The 26,293-nt window shown below is 31.3% G+C and overlaps 3 protein-coding genes across 4 annotated transcripts in view; all 3 read left to right on the top strand.

Annotated features, from left to right (window-relative positions):
- The first annotated feature begins 128 nt into the window (after positions 1-128).
- Positions 129-1,758, top strand: LOC132707024 (UDP-GlcNAc:betaGal beta-1,3-N-acetylglucosaminyltransferase-like protein 1). Its single transcript, XM_060678651.1, has 8 exons — positions 129-298; positions 355-577; positions 630-694; positions 745-813; positions 865-1,028; positions 1,079-1,231; positions 1,285-1,564; positions 1,620-1,758. Exons 1-8 carry the CDS (start codon positions 275-277, stop codon positions 1,698-1,700), a joined length of 1,059 nt encoding a protein of 352 aa, XP_060534634.1. The 5' UTR covers positions 129-274; the 3' UTR covers positions 1,701-1,758.
- Positions 1,759-2,072: 314 nt separating this feature from the next.
- LOC132707025 (mitochondrial cardiolipin hydrolase-like) lies at positions 2,073-3,476 on the top strand. Its single transcript, XM_060678652.1, has 2 exons — positions 2,073-2,504; positions 3,201-3,476. Exons 1-2 carry the CDS (start codon positions 2,087-2,089, stop codon positions 3,419-3,421), a joined length of 639 nt encoding a protein of 212 aa, XP_060534635.1. The 5' UTR covers positions 2,073-2,086; the 3' UTR covers positions 3,422-3,476.
- Positions 3,477-7,599: 4,123 nt separating this feature from the next.
- Positions 7,600-26,293, top strand: part of LOC132707752 (uncharacterized) — a 37,689-nt gene continuing 18,995 nt past the window's right edge. The window contains exons 1-3 of one of the 2 annotated variants that reach the window (XM_060679691.1): positions 7,600-7,736; positions 11,427-11,648; positions 21,164-21,377. In XM_060679691.1, coding sequence (XP_060535674.1) covers positions 7,679-7,736; positions 11,427-11,648; positions 21,164-21,377 — 494 coding nt within the window. In that variant the 5' untranslated portion in view covers positions 7,600-7,678. The remainder of the gene's footprint in view (positions 7,737-11,426; positions 11,649-21,163; positions 21,378-26,293) is intronic. The other variant, XM_060679692.1, reaches the window with a different exon arrangement.

Here is a 26,293-nt window from a genome sequence, read left to right on the forward strand (position 1 = left end):
CAAATAATTGCTTTTTCTTCTTCTAATGATGTTGTGCCACATTTCCTTTAGAAAAGCAGGCTTCAGCATACGCATGAGGATCAATGCAATTTTAGCCATATAAAGCAATGGAAGAAGAATGGTGTCTCTTAACCTAAAATTCACTGAAACACGTAATGTAAATTATTTTTAATGAACTTGTACAATACCGAGCAGTATTATGTTTGCCCAACAAATTCTCATAATCGTGTAATAACAAACTAATTATTTACGCTACCACGAATATGTTTAAAATATGGATGAAGGAAATCACATGACTGTAAGTAGTAGGACTTTTATTATTTAAAAAAGTTTAATCAACTTACAACTTTTTAGAGTATCATTATACCTGTATACAATGGGGCACCCTGGATTAATCGTTGTTTTCAAAGTATATTAAAACAATCCGCTATCAGCATTTTAAATATAGAAATTTGCGTGTGTGATGACGGAAGTACAGATGATACTTCCAGACTACTACTAGAATGGAGAAATATATTTTCCTCACATGATGTTCGACTTAACGTAATCAGAAACCAAAGTGGAGAACCCAAAGGCGGTAATTACATTTATTTTACATTTTCCTTGGATACATTTTTAAAAAATTTTAGTTGGGTTTGCTAAAAATCAGGCAATTTCCTTGAGCCGAGGCAGTTATCTGTGCTTCCAGGATATTGTATGTGTCTTTCTCATTCATTTTGTTACATTTACCAACATTTCTTGCAGGATGATGTAATGCTACCCAACAGAATTCTGAAACAATTTGAAGTTGCGTTAAAAAGTCCAAACAATGTGGTAAAAAATGCAAAGGTTGATTTGAATTCAAGGTGTTTACTATATTTGCAGATTGTAGGTTGCCAGTTTAAAAGAGAACCTGACAATTCTACTATAAGATATACAAAATGGGCCAATTCCCTAACACAGGAGCAATTAAATTTGCAAGTTTTTACATCTCACGGCCCCACTGTTATAATGCCCACCTGGTTTTGTCATAAAGATGTTTTTGTGAGGTAATGTTATTGCTCATCAATTGTTCAACTTTTAATCTCAATCTTTCAAGAGTGGGAGGTTTTTTCGAAAGTAAAAAGGGTACTCCAGAAGATTTGGTGTTTTTCAATAAGCATTTGGACCTTGGAGGCAAAATTATTAGAGTTGATGACATACTGTTGATTTATACATTTCATCCCAATCAAACAACCTTTTCCATAGCCGAGTGAGTGTGGTATGTGACACCCATAAAAAACATTGTTTTTGTTATTGCTTAAGGGATACAATTTGGAGTCTAAGGCTGGAAAGACTTGAAAGGGTACACCTTGCAAATTGGACAAAATTTACAATATGGAATGCGGGGAAACAAGGTCGGAAGTTCTATAATAGTTTGTCATTAGAAAATAGGGACAAGGTATTAGCTTTCTGTGATGTAGATTTAAATAAAATTGGAAAAAGGTATGCTTCATATGATGCGGTACAGAGGAAAATGGGCAAAGAGGTAGACATTATACACTTCAAAGATGCAGTACCACCCTTTGTTATTTGTATGAAAATTGTAGGTCATAAAATTAGTCTGGATAAGTGCTTTTTGACATGCATTATCTTTTCAGGACCTTACGGAGGGAGTTTTTGAGAAAAATTTAAAAACTTTGAATCTGAAGGAAGGAGTGGATTATGTTATGTTTAGCTGATTGTATATTAAATACACATGTTCTAACCTAAAAATATATATTATGTCAAGATTGTTAATGTTAAATTTGCATTTCTTCAATTGTTTAACCTTAATTTATTTGACATTTGCTATTAGTTACACTGTAAGAAAAATTTACCTTTTAAGCCGTCAAAAGTCAAACAGTATCAAAAGAGTCAAACGACTTGATCAGGGAACACAAACGCATAAATCGGTTTCCAATGTGACGTCGCTACCCAAGATGAAAAATAAATCGAATTTTTTGCAAGGTTTACATAAAAGTTGGGCAAGTTTATCAGGATCATTCGCCTTTGGCCGTTATTCATTGAGATTTTCAAATATTTTAGCCGTGCTCGTAACCTTAACCAAATCAAGCTTGCATTAATTATGAAGAAGTTTATTTGTGTTTCAATATTTTTTACTTTTTCCACTGTCCCGCTAATAATAAGCTATTTTTTGAGTAAACGTTATCGAAAATTCACCTCGAAACTTCAAAATGCCGATGACAACAGCTATTATCAGTGCATTTTTTTCGATTACAAGAACTTTAATTGCAGAACTCATTTTCTGAATAAAAATGAGTGTGGAGACGCGTGCTCATACGTTCATTTAATAAGACTGTTGAAATTTATAGAGAGCGCCAAACACAGTATCAGTATGTGCATGTATATGTTGACTTTAAAACAGGTATCAACAGTGCTTGTAAATGCTGCTCGTAGAGGAGTCAATGTAAGAGTTATCATGGACAAAGCAATGTCTCAGACTACCCCAACACTAGCCAGTTTGAAGGATTTTGATAAATGGAGTAATTGGTTTAATATGTGTTCTTTAAAAAATGCATCTAGAAAGCGCAAAAAAATAATTGTATAAAAGATCCTCATTGTTGTAATTTTTATACACAGGGTAATTTACTGTTAAAGTGCATACCACTAGAATATCCAAAACAACGACAGATACAGCTTGGGTAAATTGAGAAAAAAGTTACTGTTTATGAAAAAATTTAAGAGATCTTAATCAGTCCTCAAACTTTCTTAGAAAATCTGAGAGTTGACACTTAAAAGTTGATGTTCAAATTCCAACATTAAGATTGTTGGGTACATGAATAAACCTTTTAAAACATCTAGTTAATATATTTCATTTGAGGTAATTAGAAAGGTTGATGTTGCAATAGTAACTTCAAACTCGCATTTTAAAAAATTTGGAGTTGAATACCCATAAAAATATTTCTCAAGAATTTAATTTTATTAAAATTGTGAAATTAGTTAAGAATGTTTCTGTTAAGGCGGGAACAAATTGAAATATCTTAGATCTTTTCATTTCATTTCCATTATTAAAAGGCATTAAAAGACTTAACTTTTCTTGATGCTGGATTTTACCGTTTTAGATAGTTATTCGGAATTATTTTTATTAATTGATCCCAGTTCAGTTATGGTCAACAATCAATTAATAGATTTGAGATAAGTATGAAGTATTAAGAAATAATCACCGTCAATTGTTTTAGGAGTTTTTTATAAAATGCCTGACTCTACTGACGTCATGTTGCACCACAAATTTTGCCTCATCGACGAAAACCACCCCCAATTGGCAAAAATGTTTTTCGGAAGCTTGAACTTAACGGCCCAAGCGATGTGCAAGAATTTTGAGACAGTCGTTTTGACTAATAATTCAGATTGGATTCAAACGTTCAGTCAAGAATTTGAAGATTTATGGTTTTATTTATAAATTATTTACAAGAAATAAATTTTTCTACGCTTGCGTCTAGTGTGTGTAAAACTGTTACCTCAATGTTCAAAACAAAACTTTGCAAAATTTGCTTTAAAATTGTTGATTTTATTTATTTCGTTTTTTTAAACTGTGTGGACAAATTGACAATACAGCCAAGAAGAATGTACAGGCACCGACGGACATCCATTACATAATCATTTAGTACATAATAGAAAAAAAGTTTTACATAAAAGTCAATCGATATTGAAGATCTGTAACCACACTAACCACAATAAAGGATCCATCGCAGATGTGCCACAAATCGCAGAGTCATAATACGTTTCTCGTTATCAATTTAGGCTTTCAAAAATAAATTTAATTTGGTATTCCCCGATATAAAATCTGCACAAAAAAAAACGTTTGCAGAGGTCGAAACCAAATGACCCTCACTGAACGAGTCGCTTTAAGAAAAAGATTTAACAAAGCACTTATAGCTCTATCTTTTATACAGGATGTCTATATAATAAAGAATGGATGATACGTTAACAGTATAATTTTTGACACAATATATGCTGTGTTATGTTATGCTATGCCCTGCCTATGCCAACTTAGGCTTTTTTTTATAGCTCCCACTTGATCTGACACCGTTCGTCCAATTCTAGTTATTCTGCAATATCTTTCAACATTTCCTTGTACCTGTCTTAAAACTGGGGATTATCGTGTCCATAGACATCAAACAACTTTTTCGTTCGCTAATAAGGGAAAATTATTACTGCCTTTTTCCTTGGAATTAAAATCGTTGATGTACTCTTCATTTCAGTAATATTGTTATTGAAATTGACGCTATAGATTAACAGCACCTAACTGTAATTTTAGATAAGGCCCTAATTTTATGTATCTATGCTGATACATATTTATACCAAAAATCTTCATCAGTTTATTTGATTTAGCTAACCCTTAAATTTAACTTTAATTGCAAAATTGTTATTAAGAATATTTGAGCAATATCCTCTACTAGGAGAATCTATTTAAATCTGAATCATCCTCAGCAGTTTATGTAAGTATTTGCAGTTTTGATTATTTAAAATCCTTCGTTCATCTTTTGTCTAATATTTAACAAACGCTATACTGCCATACCATTATAGGTACCGTTGAACCCCATTCAGAACTTGTTAATTTTGATATTAAAAACAAAATAGGACACATTGCTGTCAGGAAACTAAGTACTCAAACACACTGAACTCCACTTGCTGGTGTGATGATTCCTTAGTTTTAAGGCAGTAAATATAGAAATTTTTGCATCGAAAATTGTAATATTTTATTACAATTACAATTACAATTACATTACAATTATCGTCTATTTTAATTAATTTTAATTAATTAATTAATTTAATTTTAATTTTAATAAAAATAAAAATATCAATACGTGATTTGCCAATTTGATTTCCACAACGATACGTAGAAGGCACGTGAGATCTAACATGTCAGCATTTTTCCACGACGCTACTAAGAAGCGACCGTGAGATCGCGGAGGTCAGTTTAGTTTTGTTGTTGTTGCTTAAGATTGTATTTTCTAAATACATCGAATATAATAGGCGCAGCCGGTAGGATCACTTACAGAGTGGGGCTTATTCGATGAAGACCTCTTAAGACCAATTTCATCTCGCTGTTTCTTTTTCTTAAGGAAAGAGGAATTACGTACGTTGCTTTTCACGACACCATGAAGGCACCGTGAGATTCTCCTAAGATTCTACCGTGAAGTCGAGGATAATTATATCAGCATTTTGATCTGAATGTACAGTGAATTCAATTTTGGTATTAAATGCAAGGATCTTCGTTATTACTGTATTTTCTTCTACCACAGTTATTTTTCGACTAATCGGAGCCAGGTCAAGAAGATACGGGGCACTACTTTTTTTTAATGGTACATCTTGTATATTCTTCTTCTTCTTGTATAATCTTATGCGCCTTGTTCTCAACTTTTAAAGAATATATACTTGTGTATTACTATTTCGAAAAATAACGTTCAATATAAATTTTTGAGAATTTTATATTTTTTGAGCATTTAACAGCGTATACATTTTTCAGACACTTTTATAGTTCTACGTAATGCATTTGAAATTATTATATTCCTTGCTTGGTATTTGTGCATGTTCTTAACGAGTGGTGTTATATAGGTTTTCAAGTGTATGTCGAATACGAAAAAATAATATTTTTAGGCGACCCCATAAAAAAAGTTCAATAAATGAATAAGTAATAAATCTAGGAGAGGCTGGGGGAAGTTTCTAAATAACATCTCGTGATATCATAAATATATCTTGTTGTTTGAATTGAATTAAGATACTTTCCCTTGTTGCCTTTATTAGATGTTGAATTTTACGAGATCAATTATCTAGTACAATATTTTGTGCTTTTTTCTTATACACTTTTGATTTTAAATATTCTCAGAGGAAAAAATCCAGTGGAGTAATATGTAGAGATCTTATACTCCCCTCTATTGATCCTGTTTAAACCAACCTCTTGAATATCGTGCTGATTTGGATGAAATTATGAAAGTAGGAATTAAGTTACTTTGAAGAAATTGTACATTAAGATTTTGATCGAAGACAGAAGTATACAGTAATTTTGTTATTCAAAATCCTTACCCAAATATATATTTTTTTGGATGTTGTGTATGATATTCTCTCATCCGTAGAGGATTATTTGTCCTCAAATACCTACAATTTTTTTTTATTTATTTACAAAACGTGGTTTCATTTCTAAACAATATCTGACGATCAAAAAGTGGGTTTAAGTTTCATATTTCATCATAGTTTCACAGACCTGTTTGTGGTTGAGATCATCTTCAGTCAGTAATGTTATCATGCACGATGGGGAATATTGTCAACTTCTAATAATTATAAATAAAATTGTTTAAAAAAAAAACGCGTTTGCTGGGTTTCGAGAAAAAAAACATTTCATAAGAACGTCATATACGTTCCAAAAAATTCTTGAACCAAAAGATGCGAGATCCAGGCCAAAATCCCCTTTACTTGACGAATTTTTAAAAATGTTCAGGGTGCGTCGGCAATTTGCAAAAAACTTAAAAATTAGTTAATATTTTAATGAAAATTGGTCATAACTAGAAGACGATGTATCAGTTGTCAGTTATTTTTACACGATGGTATAGCCCGCTTAGATAGCTATATCTTTTCTATTTAACGTTTTCACATATTATTAACTATTAACCCGATTTTATAAAAGATCTTTCAATTATGGACAAATATCTAAAAGACGCTGAAAAATGTTCTTTTTGGGGGTACAGTATTAGCCGTAAATCAAAATTCATGAAAAATATGGCTGTTTGGTTTAGATAGTCCTTCGAGAGCTACAATTTTTATATTTACGGTTTTCGTCTATCTCACAAGCTTCTCGAGATATTTGAAAAGTCCATGTTACTGTGGCTATATCCAGGGCTCAATCTACAAGCGATGACGTTATTTACTATTACGACCTACTGCATGGTTTCAGAAAACAAGTATTTTCTCGAAAACCATTACTCTATCGAAAAGATTCATATACCGGGACACGTAGAAGATCCAGGGTTCTAACTTTTACTTTTGTCATTTTTGGGATTATGTACAGGGTGTGTCTGTAATGGGCAAAATATCTAAAGGACCCTGAAAATTGCAGTTTTTGTGGGTAAAATATTAGCAGTAAATGAAAAATTTGTAAAAATAATAATAAATAAAATAACTGGATGTAAATAGTATGAATGTAAATGATACAGGGTGCGCGAGTTACTTGAAAAAATATCATTGGAAGTTCGACGAGACGTGGAAGACATTTTATACAGGGTGCATGCGTAATAAAATTACATCGATTTTGCGAAAAATCCATAGTGCTCCGCTAGAAAAAAAAACGCAACGAGAAGCCTTTAAAATACACAGCTGCGTAGTTTACTTTGTAGACTACGTAGCGCGTAGTGCGGAGCAGTCGAAAGAAATTTTGTTGCACCTGAAACTTTTACTTCCCAATTGCATTTTCGAAAATACATTTCCGATTCCATTGAACATAATCCCCTTGACAGATTCGTATCTACTGTTTCTTTGCGAAAATTTAAGAGCCAAGCGCGAAATTTCAATCGTAAAACTCAACAAACAGTAAATAAAACAGGTATTTCCGAGTTTAGCGCCAATATATAAGGCGGAGGTAGAATCGGAAGAGCGTTCAGTCATCAATTAACAATACGCTCGCAAAGTTAAATTGGAATTTGGACGGTACGAGTGCCCGACGATGAATTCAGCAATTTTGTTCGTTGCTCTTAGCTTTCTTCAAGTTTGTTTTGCGTATTGTAAGTATTTAATCAAACAATTTTATACTTTATACTTGGTTTTTATACATTATTCGGTAGGCAGAATGTTTTCCATTCCAATTAGTGTCCGATATTGTACAGGGTGATTTGGCAATTATTTTTAAAGTGAACAGTTACAGTTTACGTGAGACAGTGTAAAATTTTATTTTGATTTCCAAAATTTATTGTGATTTTGATTCGGCTTCACCACGTTTTTATTTAGTGCTGTTTATGTTGATCAAACAGTTGTTTTACAAAATTGTTTCATTTTTTTTAAACACGTAATAACTACAAACCAAAATGTCTTGAAAACGGTTGCTCCTGACGGTTTCTATTAAGAGAAAATGATTAAGGGTTCCACAAAAGGTGACGAATATTTGAAAATGAAAAAGGACACCTAGGTGGCGCCCCCTACTCCCAGGTACCAATTTTCATTCATTGTTTTAGAAATTACTCAGGAAAATCAAAAATAATAATAAAACTTTGGAACCCGGTATCACAAAAAACGAAACATTTTAGTAACTTTTTACCCTAAAAAGACTACGGAAATTAACCTGTAGTTGTCTAAAATATACTAAAAAAAAGAGGAAAATTTGCGGGCTACTTGTCCTACTTGTCCTTCGAATGCGTAAAATATTGCTTTTAAATTTAATGTTGGCTACATTGTTTACATTATCTTAATGGCGTGTAAATATTCAATTATCCAAATTTGCCGGCTCGAAAGAGGATGTGTAAAAATATTGATGATTCACTAGCGAAATTGAAAAAATTAACAATCATAAAGTTTTATAAATAAATTATTGTGGGAATTTTATTCATTCAATCTCCGTGCGATGTTGAAACCACATCAGTAGGATTAGTGTTGTCATTTTTCACGCTAAATATACAGGGTGTTTCAAAATAAAATACGGATCCTCAATATTCCAATTGTTCATGCGATTTTAACAGTTAGGCATTGAAATTTGTTCCTTTTTATCATATTCAGGGAGGCCCATAAGGTTTAAATCAATTTAGGCAGACCTTGTATATCAAGATATGCTAAATCCAAAAGTTGTGAGATTTATTACTATCCCCTAAAAATAAAATAATAGGTAATATTTATTTAAAAAAAAGGAAAAATAAATAAAGTGAGTGGTTTGATTCCGATTTTATATTTAAGTAAATAAACACGTACATACCGTCTTTTTCTCGTCACATCTGCGATATCTATTCCAATGGAACAGTGGAAAAACCAATTTTATTCACTTCAATTCAAATCAAGATGCAAATTATGCAAAAAATATGATTTACACCAGGCATTAAATGTACCTAAATTGCAAATTAGATTTGAATTTGAACAAAGCAAAGTTGTTGCGAGAGGAGTACTTATCCATTAAGTGCCTGAATCATTTCTTCTTTTTTGTATTGTTTTAAGAGCTAATTGTCTACCTAACCTGTGGATGACCCCCGAATTTGGTCATACGAAACGTAATTCTACTTTAGGGGATTTTAAGCATACTATTTAAGCACTGCACCACATATTGATGTTGGGTTAATATGCAAACACTTGCTTTTTATAAAAATAAGAGCGACTAAAAGCATCTTATATAAACTTGAAATAAACGAATATCCCTTATAAATTCTCAACTTAATTAACTAACTAAATTATTTAATTAAAATATCGATAATGGGCACATGATTTGGACCGCTGCTACTTGGTTGCGCTTACGTTGAAAATTAGTCCAAAACTTTCGTTCGATTCATACTTACCTGTGTTGCAAAACGTAACCTAAATTCCCGAATATAAAGTTGGCAACGACAAACTACCAAACTGAAGTGAAAAGGACTAAAAAATTTTTACATGACGCGTAACATTAAGTTAATGTAAGAAAAAGGATGAATCTTGCCACAAAATTGCACTATGGGCTCTTACCGCTTAGAAAAAGATATAGACACAGAACCACCCCAAAATAAATTTGACCCATTTACCAAAAAAGACAAGCACCTACCTTCCAACGTATTTTTGCCGGACCGCTTCTGAAATGTTACCAACTTTATTATTTTAAATGGAATGCTTAATTTTGAGTATTTTAGTCATTACATAGCATACGAAATTTTGAGTAGTTTTTGAGAAAATTGAACTTTTCCATTTTTTTGTGACAGGTCTTTGGAAAAAAATTGTTTTTTACATTTGACAGCTAAAATTGGGAATTTTTATGATGGATCCATAGAAGTGGTAAAATTTACGTATATGTGGCGAAGATATATTATACAGGGTGTCACAAATGATCATCATTTTTTATAATTTAAAAAATTCCATTTTTGTAAATGGAGCAACCTGTATTTAGCAGTTATACTGGATTTGAGATTTATTTTTTTAAAATCTAACTAAACCTATGTAATATCCTATTATAACTAAGTTTTTTTTTTAAATTTAATTACTGAAATTCAATATAAAATCAACAAGTAATGCAAGTAGCCATACGGCCGGTATGTTCAACAGAGAAAATACTCATTACTCGTGTATCTCAAATAAATATCAAAGAAATTAAGAAACAGGGTCGGAGACGTGTTTACATTATACATGATCGAACAATATTCCCAGTAATTTATAACTTTGTTCTGAATGGTGGGATTTAAATTTTTCGGACACCATTAATTGATTAATTGAAGAAGTAATTATTTTAAATATCATACCGAAGTGTTTACTTTGGATTGGTCGGTACGAGACCATGGACTGGCCAGCGCGGAGTCCTGTCTTGACACACCTGGACTTTTTTTTTAGGGGGCTGTGTAACAGTGTTCAAGACCTAAAAATGAGAACTCGGCAAGAGGTAGACAGACTCAGTGCAATGCTATTGCGAAAATTAAAACCAGATATTGTCAAAGAGGTTATGTAGAAAATGTTTTAAAATTAGCAATAAGTTCAATTTACTTGCAATTAATTTCTTAATTAATGTTTTAAAAAAATTTTACATAGAAAAAAATATTATATAGGTTTAGTTAGATGTAAAATAAAATACAAAAGTTGTTGCAGAAAATTGACTATAACTTCCAAACTACCGGTTTTTTCTAATAATTAAATACATGAAATGATACAGAATCAAATCCCAAATATAATTAAAGTGCTAAATGCAGGGTGTTTTATTTAAACAAATAGAGTTTTTTTGAATTAGAAAAACATTTTTTGAAGGACATTTGTAATCACCCTGTATAACATATTTGTGCCATATATAAACAATAAATAACATATGATAAAAATACATAAAATTTATTTTATTTATTTATTTTTTATTCTACTTTAGTTTATTGTATTTTAGTTTTCAGGCGCAACAAAAAAAAACCCTTTGTAACACAAATGGAATTGTTTATTTTGCTCAAAAACTACTCAACATGAAGCAAATAATTGAAATTTTTAAAAATATTCATATCATTAATAATATATAATAAAATAAAAATAAAATAATAAAATAAAGTTGGTTACTATCGTAGCACGATGAAACCTATACGGGAATGGGTTAAACACTTTTCGCATTTACCTTTTTTTTCTCAGTCTCATATTTATTGAGATAGGGCATAGGAACATCTTAAATGGACTGCCCTGTACAAATGACTTAGGACCAAGTGTAAGGCCAAATAGGTACAACGGTCTGACTATCTAGTGGTCTAAATGACGTGATATAATAAACTGAAAGTACTTTATTTATTTAGATAGGGGTCAATATGTCCCGAAATCTTTTTACGTGATCGACAAATTTGGCCACCAGTCCGACGTCGTATTTATCAGGAACAGGAGGGACATCATGGACCATTTGCCGAGGGTAAGGAGAGGCGACAGCTACGCCTCAGCATCGTCCCATGCCAGTGCTTCGGCATCGTCGAGCAGTAGCGCCAATGCGGGTGGCGGCGGAGGGTACAATCCAGGAGCTTACGGTAAGTTATATAACGCTTAGATTTTAGACTATCGGGTAATCTGGATGGCCAGTTTAACATATACAACATGTGGTCATTTTAGTGGGCAACGTTTTTTTGTCACGAACTGCACAACTAAAATAATAATATTGTCAAAAGTTGGCGCATATTCCATAATCATATTAGGTGCCCATATTAAAACTAACTCTGCTATCTCAGATAATATTAATTATCTTGGAGGCGCTTGAAATAAAATTTCTTAATAATCAAGCAGCAATTATTATTTAATTACAATCAATGTCATGAGACTGTCATAATGCTCACTTCAAAGCTTCATCTTTTTATATCGTGCAGATCCGCAATTATTTTAGTAGAATTTTATGTTTGTCAGTTGATAATATCAATTACGATTTTTTATATGCTAATATGAAAATATGATATTTTTTAAGTGCTCTTAAATATCGTAACAACAAACATAAAATATGGGTTTCGCCAAAAAATAAAAATCTTTGTTATTTTTACAAATAAGATGGAATTGGAAGAAGAATTTGCTAAATTGATTTCATTTTGAATAATTGATAACAGTATTTAAAATTATTGAAAAAAAAATATTAATATTTTTCATACAAAAAACATTTTTTATCTTCGTAGGTACATAAACGCTTCCATAATTAATTATTAATTATTTTATGTTTTTTACCTTCTAAATATAATTTTATTCATGATTTGTTAAAATTTGTTATTTTTCCTACTTGAATTGTTTAATTATAAATTGGTTAAGATTAGTTCAAAATATTGATATTATTATTTATTTAAATAAGTTTTTTTACCGATTTTGTGATGACATTTTTTTCTTCATTGGTAGATTTTTGAAATAATAATTATTTGAAATAAAAATGTTGATATCCAAATAATTTGTTAATACGCCTAGTATAAATACCAATGCTTTGGCTACTTAAAAACAATTGTTATAAAATGTTTAAGTGTTATTAAAAATCATTGCAACAAACAAAAAAATTGTGTTCCTCTAAAAAATTAAAAATTCGATTTAATTTTACAAAAAGTTTTTAAATTTATTCGATTTTGAATAATTTGCAACATTATTTAAAATTATTAAAAAAAAAACAGCAAATTATTAATATTAAAAAAAAATTATCTTCGTAGTTCTGAATGTATAAAACCAACAGCAAGTATAAGTTTGTTAAAATAGATGATAATTTAAAATAACTTTAAGATTTTAATGACTAGAAAACCAGAACAAGTTTTTGAGAAACTGTTGGAATTAGATATAAAATAAACTTAAGGAACCTGCCATGAAATTTTCTCAGAATTTCGAAAATGAAACAATATACTGGAAGTTTAAAATAATGGAAGTTAGGTTATTGAAACTATGACGGTTAGGTATAAATCGGACCCATACTAATTAGAGTTTTTCCTATATGAAATCGTGTTACGAACTATAAAAAGCGATGAAAATGTTGTAATTGAATATTTTCAAACGAATATTTGCTAGCCTATATCAAAATTTGTCTTCAATCATATAACTTCTAAATAATACACATGTAAGGGTCATAATTACGCCAATTTAAACCTCTTATAGGATCCAAATAGTGCAAAGATAACTTGAGACACCCTGTATAGAAACAAGAGAAATAGCTTAAACATACAAAAAAAATGGAGATTCAGACGGTTAAAGTTTTATTTTTATTTTTGTTTTTTTTAGCATAATTTCCTAAATAACGTCATCCAAACAAATCACGAGCCACGGAAGTTGAGAGAAGATATGTAGGGAGCGCTCCTCCTATAAAGAAATTTTATTTTTTCGTTAAGAAATAGGTATTATTTAGGAGATTGTGTAAAGATAATGTAAAGAAGGGAAGCAATTTAGATCATCCGTTTATAGTAAGTTGTTGCTTTAAAACTACTTGAGGAATCACGCTGCCAAATACAGGTCATTTAATAACACTCAAAAAAGACAGTGATCTTCTGGAATCTTGCACGCCACTGTCACCCGACTAGAAAAATCGTGCTGCGACGTCGTCTTGCTCAATTCGTGCCATGTACTTGTGTTCCCTTAGCAAAATCGATTTTGATAAGGTTCCGAATGAAAGGGCTTTTCTCTATGGGTCTGTTGCCAAGAGCCCCTCACGAGTCTTGTTCGCCCACATCGACATTTTCATGTTTCGAAACAGCACTCCAAGGCTGCCGGATACTCATGAACTGAATCGATAAAGTTGGTGGTCCAATTTAATTTCGTCTTGACCGCTATGAATGACGATGCTTGTTTTTTTGAGATTTATATTCGCCACCATGGTTTTCTGATAAAAAAGAAAAATTAAATGTAGCTTATGAAGATTATGCATAGGTTTGAGCAGCAAAACTTAACTTTAAAGAACTGATGAAATGATATAGGATCGCAACACGTGGTTATAGCAAGTTGATTACATTTCAAATCTTTATTTGCGGAGTAGAAAGCACCATTTATGTTTATACAATCATCCATCGATCAATCTTTTAAAGGCGGCAAATTATTCTATAATAAAACTTAAGTATGGTCTGTTCATAGATATAAGAAAGTGACCAATTCTTTTGAACGGATTATCCAAGGGTGGTCATAACAAGATTATTAATATTAATATTAATATTAAGGTAATTATTAATTAGTTAATTATTAATTATTAATTGTTATTTATTAATTAATAATAATCTTGTCGCATTGTATGTTAATGACGACCCTTGGATAATCCGTTCAAAAGCAATTGGTCACTTTCTTATATCTATGAACAGACCATACCTACTTGATTACCAAAATTTAAGGACTCACTAGTAATAGTACAGGGAGAATTGTCATTCCCGTGATTTAATGATGAAAAATCTGCAGTCATGCAAACGTCCTACAGAATTTGTCAAGTATCGTTAAATGACAAAAAATATTCTTAATTGTTATGGTTAGTTGTTGGTATGTTGGTTGCGGCGGGTATAAAAAAATCCAACGAAGCATCCAAATACATTTTTCATATAGGTGAAATATGTTTTAATGAGAATTTCACACCTGCAATTTCGAACCAATCAAAACGACAGATCATAGATGAATTCACTGGATCTTTTTTCCTGGAATCCAATAACGAATTTCTTCTTCTTCTTCTTTGCTTTTCCTTAAAGTGGGCACGTCAACCAAGAATATTCGCCCATTGCCAACTACCGTCGAGGGATGCTTCTAAAAGTCCACACAAATTTAAATAGCGCAGTTACAAATTGTATTGGAATTTTTTTTAAGCTTATAATAACAGAATATTTTTTTGACAGTCTGGTTTTTATTTGTCTACGTGAACGAATGTGTTTTAAAAGATAGACCATAGCGTCAGCTTGAACTTGAAAATAGAACATATTGTAGCTCTATTTAGCATCAAGAACATCCAAATTGATCCCATATCTAATAATCGGCTGGAATGTAAAACATTCATTGGTTAGCGTATAGGTTTTAGACGATGTACAGCAAAATTATTAGTAGATCATCAAACTTGCGAAAAACGTATTATGTTTGATTCTTGCAGTGACTATCCGTTTTCATTTTTGGAAGATTTTGCGACCATTTTTTGAATTGTAGTAGTATCGCCCGTGTGATGAGCGCAGATTTTGCAGCCAAGGAAAGGAATATATCTTAAAACGGTGTAAGGACTGACTTCTTTGAATTAAATTCTTCTGTAAACATTATTAAAAAAATAAAAACAAGGCATGCTATAAGGTCTTTTCATTTATAAAAAAAGTTGAAAATTAAAAAAAAAAAAGATGACTTTAGACTTCTAAAAAATTTAAAAAATGTCTAAAGATTGCAATATGGTCATATCATAAATTGCATAAACAAATAAAGATAACTAATGGTTATGTTATGACCGCTACTGACACGAGTTATTCAGTAAGGTTACGCGGCGAAAATTTATTATAATTATGTTTATTTTCCTTATATTTCGTAATTTTATTGCATTCTGTACTAAATTAGTTTGGCTTAAAAGTGAAGTTTATCTAGTCACATGAGTTATATTTTGCAATCTTCTAAAAACGACAAGTATTCTAAAGTAAGATCCTTGTAGCATTACCTCTCATAATTCTAGACCATTAAATTATTTTATTAAATTTAAATTTCTTTTAGTCCGAAAAACTTTTATTATTAATATTCAGGATCTGTAAGTTAATTGTTACAGATTCATAGTTATCATATCAATATTCTTGGATATTTTTAGTTAATAGAAGTTTGCTAATATTAGGATTAGTTCTAACTAGATGTTTAAATAGGAAGCAGATACAAAAGGCAATTTATTTTAAAAAACAAATTGATTTTAACGAGAGGCTGAAATAGGCAAATATTAACACAAATAAATATAAATACAAATACATATAATACATGTAAATACAATATAAATTTTATTATAAACAATAAATTATTTTTTATTCGTGCCAAATGAGAGTTTTTCCATTTAAAGCTTCTAAGTTCACTTTCAGTGTCACTTTCTGAATCCAGTGAAATTATCATGGGCTCTATTTCATTCAAAATGGTTTCGTTATACCACTCCCAAATGATTTTATTGGTATTTTCCACACAGTTTCTCCAAACTTCGTGTACAATTTGTAATGGAGCTCATTACCCATAGCTAAAACATTTTCATGACCGTCTCTTCCGATATGCCTATCATACTAGGTACAAAGTACTTCATGACTATAACTTCTGATGATTTAATCCAATACATATTTCTTTTCTTTGCGATTTCTTTTCACTACTAATAATTTTAGTTTTCGTCACTATGACCGTCTCTTCCTATATGTCTATTATAATACTGTTTAGCATGCGGCCATATTAACTCAATAGCATTGAACTCACACTGAATCGGAGAGGTACAAAGTAATTCATGTTACTTCACTCTATCTAATAATTCTAGTTTTGTTAATGTTAGCTGAAATTCAATTTTGTTTTTAACCAACCAGACGCTGATATATTTTTTGAAAAAACCTTTTCTGATAAAATGCTGTGATGCGGAGTAATTTTTTAACCACCTAATAAATATTCGCTATTCATATCTCAATCAAATCTTTTTTCATTCCCTGTATAGACGACAATAAATCCCTTCCCTTGAAAGCCCAGTGTACCTTCTTACACTTTTTTGAATTTAAAACTTAAGCTGAACAATAGCGGCGAAGAACTGTTGCTGATAAAAGCCAGTTCTTGCTCTTTAACCCTTCTATTTAAAGTAGCTATTGTGACCAATTTTTCTAAAATTGCATTTTTATACTTTACATTTGATACACCGTGTCTCGTACATGAGTCAAATCAGTCGTCTTTGTCTTTTTTCCGGGTCTCTTATTTCTTGGTGACTTTATTACGTCATGGTTGGATTTTAAATGCGTTTTATTATTGCAACAGTGGATAAATATCTTATATATTAGTTCTTGAATCACCCGATGAAAAATTGGAAGGAATTTGTTATTCAAATAGCTCTCTAGCTTTCAAAAAATGTAATCTGTCAAACTGACATTAATTGCATCAGCCTTACTGTTTGCTTAAGACAACAAAATTGGTAAATTGTCTTTTTCTAATACATTAAAAATTATGAATCTATAGTCTACTGAGGAAATTGTCTTCTTTCGTGATTTACATTATATGAGCCGTTTATTTTGAAAGTGGCTTGAATCCATTTTGATCTTTCATCAAGTTGGCACTTGTGACATTTACAATTTATACTGAACTGTCAAAAAAATAAATCGGTATTGAAATATACTTAGTAAATTCGAAAATTTTATATCACGTACATTTTCAAAATAATATTAATACTGAAAAGTGACCTAAGTCCACTTTTTATTGACGACGTCAAAAAGTGCGGCCCTAATGTTGAAGGCAGTGATGAATGTAATTTAAATTATGTTTTGATATTAAATTGAAATGTAAAAAATAATATTTAATTTTTTTTCAACAGAGGAAGAGGAAGTAATTTAGAATGAGAATTTATAAAACAACACCTTCAAAGAAGGATTCACAATCGCGAAAAATTATTCCTGGCAAAGTTTTTCAAAATGAAAATTGCCAATGCCGAAAGGACTGCTTGAAATATTTAAATTGAAACAGAAAGAAAACGTACTTTCGAAATGTTTTGGGACTTAGGAGTTTATAAGCAAAATATATTGCTATATGAAGCGATCGGGCGCAGTGTTGTAAAAAAAAGACGTCAGAGAAACGGTATTGGCTACATTCTAAAACACGCAAAGGTGCTGTTTGTAAAAAATTCTTTTTAGATACTTTTCAAATAAGCGAAGGACTATTGAAACGTGTATTAAAATCTAAAAACGATGGCAACGATTTACGTGGGCGTTTGCCTGGATAGTCGAGAAAAATATGTGATGAAGCAGTTTCCCGAAATTTGAATCCCATTATACTAGGGACCATAATTCCGACAAAAAATATCTTCATCTTGAATTGACTATAAAAAAATGTTTAATTCTTATGACTTCACTGTGAAGAAAATAATTTAAAAGTAGTTAATGAAAGGACTTATAGAAAAATACTCAAAACGGATTTTAATCTACATTTCCACCAACCACGCAAAGACATAAGTCAAAAATATGATCTATTAAACATTAAAGTCAAAGATTCAGAAATCCATAAAGAACAGAAAAAACTTATGGAAGAACATGATATTCACTTCAGGCTAGCAGAATCGGCTAGAAATGCGTTAAAACAAGATCAAGAGCGAGTATCTCATTATTTTGGCTTTTCATTCAATTTGCAGAAAGCGTTACCATTCCCAAACTTCAGTACCTTATTATAAATGTCATGTATATTTTAAATTTAGGCACAATTTCCACAACGATACATGTACGTTAGAGATGGAGATGAAACAAAAGCTTTTAGATGTTCCCAAGAAGTGGCTTCATGCCTCTTGAGACACCTAAAAACCCTAAAACGTGAAAAACACATCATTGCATATAGCGACATGTGTGGAGGACAAAACAGAAACATCAAAATATCTTTAATGCGGTTAAAAATTCTCTCGATGGGAAATGATGTGGAAATCATAGACCACAAATTTTTAATATCAGGGCATTCATTTTTACCTAATGACAGAGATTTTGGCGTTAAAAAGAAATATAATTGAAAAATGTGCAAAAGGTAATACTTTCATACTAAATGAAATAAAAAACAAGAGAATTTTATATCAACAAGACTCTTGGAAGAAGCAGTTTACAGAAGATCCAAAAATACCAAACATGCTGGATGCGATTTTTAAGAAATGAACCATATAAAATTTTATACAACTAACCATGGATGAGAACGTAGAATTTAAAATTCTTGATTTATTGCCACGTCGGGGTAGACCTAAAAAATTTGAAAATATTGTATTGTCATTGTTATTTAAAAGTATAAGAAGCATCACAACACTAAAATACCGACACATGATAGACTTATTACGGTATATACCTCCGGAACACCATCACTACTTCAAATCACTCCCGCATATTAAGAATGTTAACGAATCACTTGTTACTAAATTTATTTCTATTATCTAAAAATATAATTTAAATGCATTTTTTTCTATTTTTTAAGGTAACGGACTTTTTGTAGCAAAACAATTTTTTATTTTGAAAGTGACCTAAGTCCATTTAAGGTAAGCAAGGTTATATTATATACTTTATAATAGCGACGTTTTAATAGGATGTTTAAAATTAAATCCCTTAAATGCGTTTTAACATTACAAGTCAACCATATATCTTACGAATATTTTTAATTTTGTAAAAACGCAAAACCTTAAGTATTTCAAATTAAAGATAAATGGACTTAAGTCACTTTCAAAATGAACGGCTCATATATGTAGTGTAGTTTCGAATTTAAAAAAAAAAAAACAGTGCGAACACGGATCAATTATTAATTAGTTTTTTTTTTGTCATACGACACCAACTAAGACAGTTTTTCTTAACATCATTTCGAACGGTCCTATCAGGTATCTTCAATTTCACGGCGAATTTCAAACCAAACCCGATTTTTTTCTGGCCTACCGACTTACTTTTTGCCGCAAATACGGTATTTAAATTCTTCCGGAGCAGAATTTGAATGCGCGGTACTGTTACGCCATTTTACTGTAATTACGTGAGAGTATTTTTGATCTGGGGCGATGGCTTAATCGAATATTTAATACTTTAATTCACGGATTTAGAATTTGGATTTTTCTAACCTCCTTTTTGAATGCGCCTAATGATATAGCTGGGGAGGGGAGATCTAAGAGTAAGAACGAAAAAAGCAACTTTTTTCTAACTCCAACAATTCATATTTTGTAAAAATTTTGTTAAAAAAAAATTGCCTAAAGGAGCTTTCGCAGTACCCACAAACCAATTAAAAACATATATTTTTTTAGGAAAAAAAATACGCAGTACAAAGGTGCTTTGACAACTGCATAAACTGTGGTATTTTTCCATTTGTATTGAAAAAGACGCTGTGGATGCAGTAAATCACTAGAGAATTTCTTGCTTCTTCGAGAAGCAATTTTGCTCATACTTTAAAAACCACCAGACCATATCAAGTGATCATACTGTTCTAGAATTAAAAATCTAATGTAATGTATTTTATTATGAAATTTTATTCACAGCCAATTGCAAAAAAACTAAGTTTTCATGATATTCATCAAAAGTTGTGTGTTGTCAGTGATCTAGGATTCTAGTACACTTTATTTAAAAATAAGTGCATTTAGAGAGTCTGACGTTCTTAACATACTTAAGGCAAAAAGACCGAGATTTACTATTGGCCCGGATGAAATCCCAGCATTTTTTTTTTTGATAGATTGCACAACTGTTTTTGCTTTCCCCTTGACCGTTAATATTAACTTAGATTTAATTTAACCAAGGAGGTGGAAGAAACTATATATCAGAATTTGGTTGAGTTCAAGACAGTTACTAGGACAATGGAAACTGACTTCAAACTAATATTATTTGTGCTGACTGCACAAAAGCATTCGACAAACGTGACAAAAGTCACTTTCTTGCTAAATAAATTGAGTGCTCAGGATTTATCCAGTTCTCTTATTAGCTTTTTGAAATCCTATTTAGACCGTATTAACATTTTTAGTAACAGATAAGCTAATGACAGCTTTTTCTGTAAACATGAATCGAAGAAAATAGCGTTGTGAACAATGATATCAACGATTCTTTCTGTATCTACCCTTTTAGAACATTTTTTATTTGTCCATTCGTTTTATGAGAAAATGAAGGAGAGACAAGACTATGTAAATTACTCCGAAGGAAAGTACAAGATGTTCAATCAGGTTGTATATGTGACTGCTCGATTGATTGATATGTTTACGCAAAGTAGATAATTTAACATTGATTAATAAGATGTTTCAAAAGAACTTGTTGTGAAGAACGGTATTGCCAGAATTCTATCAAAAGCCTTAATGTAATTATAACTTGATAATTTATGTTAAATAATAATAAATAACAAAGCGATTCATTATTAATAACAGATCAGTTAACGGGTTTCTTTTTTTTCTCTCTTTTTCTAGGCTACAATCCTCAGATAGTAGAGCCCAACGATATCTTAAACCCTCTACAAGACATCATTCATTTTGTAGGAAACCACGCGGGCGGGGGCGGGGGAGGTAGGGGTAATCAGGCTTTCGCGAGCTCGAGTTCCAGCGCGTCGTCTGGAGGATCGGGACAAGGTTACGGGACAGGACACAGCGGATTAGGGTCTGGACAGCAGGCGGGATATCAAGGGTAAGCGTAATGTCGGGTTCACTTCTTGCTACAATGTTAGACGGGTGTGGTGTGTAAATGAAATAATTAATATATATATATATATATATATATATATATATATATATATATATATATATATATATATATATATATATATATATATATATATATATATATATATATATATATATATATATATATATATATATATATATATATATATATATATATATATATACATATATATATATTCTCACGTATTGATTCACGGATGGAAAAATGTGATGACACTATATTCCGGGATATCATCCGTTCGCTCGTTGAACTCCGACTGGAATCCTGCATCCGACTGGAATCCTGCAAATCTTGCATCCGACTGGAATCCTGCAGACGTTTCGCCAAAATCTCACTTGGCATCTTCAATGCTCGCGCTCCGAAAACACTTCGAACACTGGAATCCTGCATCCAGTCGGATGCAGGATTCCAGTCGGAGTTCAACGAGCGAACGGATGATATCCCGGAATATAGTGTCATCATATATATATATATATATATATATATATATATATATATATATATATATATATATATATATATATATATATTTAAGGGGCGTCTATTACAGATTTTATTTTAGAAGAGAATCTATTCATCCTAATGTATCAATGGGGAAATCTCTAGATTATAATTTATAATTAACTTATTTTACTATACCTAATTCTGTCCATGATTGTTCACATATTTCGGTTTTCGGCCCATTAGTAAATTAAATTTTATTGGGTCGACTTGCCTATGGATTTATAAATGTGATATAATTATTTTTATGCTGTCAGCATTGTTTAATTTTACCAAGGTGAGATTATATTCTATAATTGTTTAAATTTGGATCATTATTGTTGTGCTGTCAACTAAGTTTCATGTTATCTTTAGTTGGTTTTGATTAGTCAGTTCTCGTTATAGCATTTTAGGGTGGCTCAAATTCAAAACTGGTATTTCGAAAACCGTAAGAGATACAGTATAAAATTGTGCAATTTGATGCTGAATAAAATGCCCATTTGTATTTTGAAAAATTCCTAATATTTCCGAAAATATTCGAAAAAAAAAACGGAACAATTTTGGCTTCATTTGTTAACTTAACTTAAAATGGGCACTTTTTCTGCTCTATAACTAAGTATGACGTTTCGGCTTCTGGCGACCATCATTAACTTATTTTTTTTAAATACGGACCTAATTTATTTTTCAATTTAATTAAATCCTTTCATAATTTTTAAAACATGACTGAGCCACCCTATACACAAGATATTATCCTTAATTATTGTTATTATTTGTGTTATAATTTAGAGTAGTTAGTTGTTGCAGCCCTTTGACTTTTAACATTGTAACTTTTAATAATAGAACTTTAACCAATATCAAAAAGTATGAAAATATAAAGTATCGGCGAAAGTGATCAATATAAAATATCTAAAGACTGACTATCTCCATAAATTGCCTATCGTTTCTAAATACCACATGCAGGCACTAGATGCAATAAAAATTTATTTAAATAACAACAACAAAAAAAAGATTATAATTCTTTTTTCGACACCATGGTAAATATGATAGTAAATTTACTTTGCTGTACATATGTTATATTTTGATAAAATTAAAATTGTTTAAAAAACAATTTAGGTTTTGTTAGGTTTAGGTATCAAAAACGTTATTGCGATAATATGCATTTACTACGTTGATATTTTTAACTCTTTTGAGGCAACCTCTATAATATGAAAACAATTTTAAAAGATGCCATAAGTAAATTTTTTGAAAACATTGTATTTCGGCCAAAATATTGTGTGGCGTATAAAATTGGATTTTTATATATTTTATACTAATGTATATATTTTATATTTGCGTTGAGTGTGTCATAAAAAATTCCGGGGAAACTAACACAGGGCTTTTAGAATATCGTCGATTGCCGAAACTAGCCAAAATGCTCAAAAACGATTTTTTTAAACAAGGCACCATATTTTTACAATTTCAAATACTGGCTGTAATATCATCTTATCGTTATGATAGAAAGCAAGCAGTTTTTTTGCGATAATGAAATGTCAAGTTTATGAATGTTAATGCACGGAGTCGCACAGGGCTCCATTATTGTTTTTATACGTAATTTAATAAAAACAAACACTTGCTTTAAGATTTCGACACACATGTTTATTGTTTTGACAATTGTTTCGGTACACTGTACCTTCTTCAGAAAGAATCTCTAAACTGTGACAGGGTTGATTACAGACTATCCATACAGTAGGTAGGTACAAAAAATTTAACTTATTAGAAACAATAGAAATTAATAAACTGAAATATACAAGTTTGCTACTAAACGATCAAACCGAGTTAAATAAGTCTCCCCTCTTAAACCCTTAGATAAAGATTCTACCTACTCTATGGACAGTCTATAATCAACCCTGTGATAGTTTAGAGATTCTTTCTGAAGAAGTACAGTGTACCGAAACCATTGTCAAAGCAATAAACATGTGTGTGGTAATCTTAAAGCAAGTGTTTGTTTTTATTAAATTACGTATGTAATGGATTATCATCAAGTAACAGTCAACTCAATCAAATTATTGTTTTTAGTTTATATTAAAGATTTTTTGACCATATGGACCCTGTGGCTGCGGTTAATTTTGCAAAGTGGACTCTTGGTGGTTCACAGTCGATCGCCGAAAATTAAATGCGTACCAAACTCACTTGTCAATGTTTTGAACAAATATAAATGTGTGGGAGGAGAAATCTGTTATGGGTGTGGTCGTAGATAGAAGAATCATATTGATTATTTAGTAAAGCGCCTCCGAAATGTCAACTTTTGGTTAGTTTGGACTAGAAAATTTTATTAGAAACGATTATCTCAATCAACTTCAATTTCAGAAACTGGGGGTTATTGCGCTGCCATCGGTATACATTCACACAATTTGAGAAATATGACACCAGTCCACTCAGATAATGAGGGATATCCCACTTCCTCTTCAAATTTGCTTCGACCTAGGAAGTTTAAATACACTGACCTAAGCTTATACAAGGTAATCCCAAAACAGGTCCACGAATTTTTCATTTCACAATTTTAAAACCAAAATACAACCATTTTTTATAGAGGAATCCAAACAATTGGTAAAGGATATTGTCTGATTCTTGATAGTTGTCACTATTTGATTGTCATCGATATCTTCCAATTTTTATTACTGTGTGTTTTGTATGCTATGCGTTACGTTTTTAAACCTATTTGTTCTAGATTTCATCTGATCGTATAAATTTTTTGTACTTGGACGTACTTTGTATGTTAACACAGTCAAATAATCTATCTATTCTATCAATCAAAATTTTGGAGTATTTCGTTTGTGCAAAAGCCGATTCTTTATTGTTAATAATTAGCAATCACAAATTAGTTAGTCTGACCTCCCTAATCAAACTGCCCAACTAACACATCTGTGTGTTGTATCAGGATTTTGAATAAAATATAAGATATTCCTTTGCTTTAGAGTGAACCCAATATCTGTGGACATATTTCAAAAATAGATTCTCATAATAATATAATAATCAAAATTGCGACAGTTTCCTGTTTTAGTTCTCGACGTATTTTAATGAGATACTCATGAATCACCCTGTAGTAATAGAGTGGCGCAACTACATAAATGTTATTAAAAAGCAAAGAACAGTTTATTTATTTATTTATAAAAAAACTTTTTCCTACAGACAGACGCAGCTGTAAAATAAAAGGAAATCACAAAATGTCACGAAATAGTATATTATGCAACAAGTGCGGTAAATGGTATTTGACTCACGAGTTTGACACGAGCGGAGTGCAGCGGAGCGAGTGTTTAAAAACGAGTGACTTCAAAAGTTTACCGAACGTGTTGCATACTATGCTTTTTCTACGACCGTTAGTTTTTGGGTACATTTTCGCAAAACAACATGGATACATTCACTGACATGACCAGAATTGACAAACGTCAAAATTCAAAGCGTGGGAAATATCTCCGAAAATATCCGATTGGTCCCAAACCCGAGCGGTAAAATCCGGGAAATGTCCGAAGTGGCTCGGATGCGTAGGAAACGAAACTGACGTGGTAACGTGACGCTTCCCGCACGCTAGTTCGGTGTGTAATTAGGTATTTTACAGACCGGAGTAGACACTTTGTCAGTAGACAAAAAAATCTAACTAAGTTAAGCTTAAGCTTAGGGTTTTCAATCTAACTAAAAAAATGTCTATTCAATCTATAATTTTTATCACTTACAAATTTTCGTTGTACCTCTCTCCAGCCGTTCGATATATTTAACAAACATTGGATTCCAGATTGGCATAGCATATTCCAACACGGGTCTGACAAGACTGTAAAAAAGTATTATTAAAGATTTTTTATTATTAAACCCATTAGTCACCCGTAAAATAAATCCGAGATCCTTGAGAGCCTTTTGAACAATGTTTTCAATGTAATACCCAGGTCCTTTACAGAGTCCGAAAAGTTCAGTTTTTTGTAAACCAAACATTTCTCAGGGTTAACAAACAATCTGTGCAGAGAACAATATTCTTCAAAATTTGACAAATCTCTCTGCAACAATACGTAGTCTGCCGCCGAGTGAACCGATTTTGAAATTCTCTATTTTCAACTCAAGACTTTGGTGATGTATTTTATCAAAAACTTCGGAGAAATCGGTGTAAACGGCACAAGTCTCGAACCCCTGCTCCACATTGTCACTCACTGACTGAACAAACTGGATCAAATTAGTAAAGTTGGATCTTTTATGAAAAAATCCGTGCTGATTCGGATCAATACGCCCCTTAACAGTAAAGAATAATTGCTCCAATTAAATCATTTTAAATTGATTTTCGATATAAAAGTTACAACGTTAGAAGAAAATATACAATAAAATACAACCAATCCAGATAGGAGTGTTGTAGTTTG

This window comes from Cylas formicarius, unplaced genomic scaffold (assembly GCF_029955315.1).
Source record: "Cylas formicarius isolate icCylForm1 unplaced genomic scaffold, icCylForm1.1 PGA_scaffold_9__14_contigs__length_23061073, whole genome shotgun sequence".
Classification (NCBI taxonomy): Eukaryota; Metazoa; Arthropoda; class Insecta; order Coleoptera; family Brentidae; genus Cylas; species Cylas formicarius.

Bases quoted from the DNA above. Each gene is read 5' to 3' on its own strand.
- LOC132707025 (XM_060678652.1), top strand. From the start codon at position 2,087: ATGAAGAAGTTTATTTGTGTTTCAATATTTTTTACTTTTTCCACTGTC. The intron at 2,505-3,200 runs GTAATTGGTTTA...CAATTGTTTTAG, and splicing joins GAAGGATTTTGATAAATGGA to GAGTTTTTTATAAAATGCCT.
- LOC132707024 (XM_060678651.1), top strand. From the start codon at position 275: ATGGATGAAGGAAATCACATGACT. The intron at 1,029-1,078 runs GTAATGTTATTG...CAATCTTTCAAG, and splicing joins CATAAAGATGTTTTTGTGAG to AGTGGGAGGTTTTTTCGAAA. The intron at 1,232-1,284 runs GTGAGTGTGGTA...TTATTGCTTAAG, and splicing joins ACAACCTTTTCCATAGCCGA to GGATACAATTTGGAGTCTAA.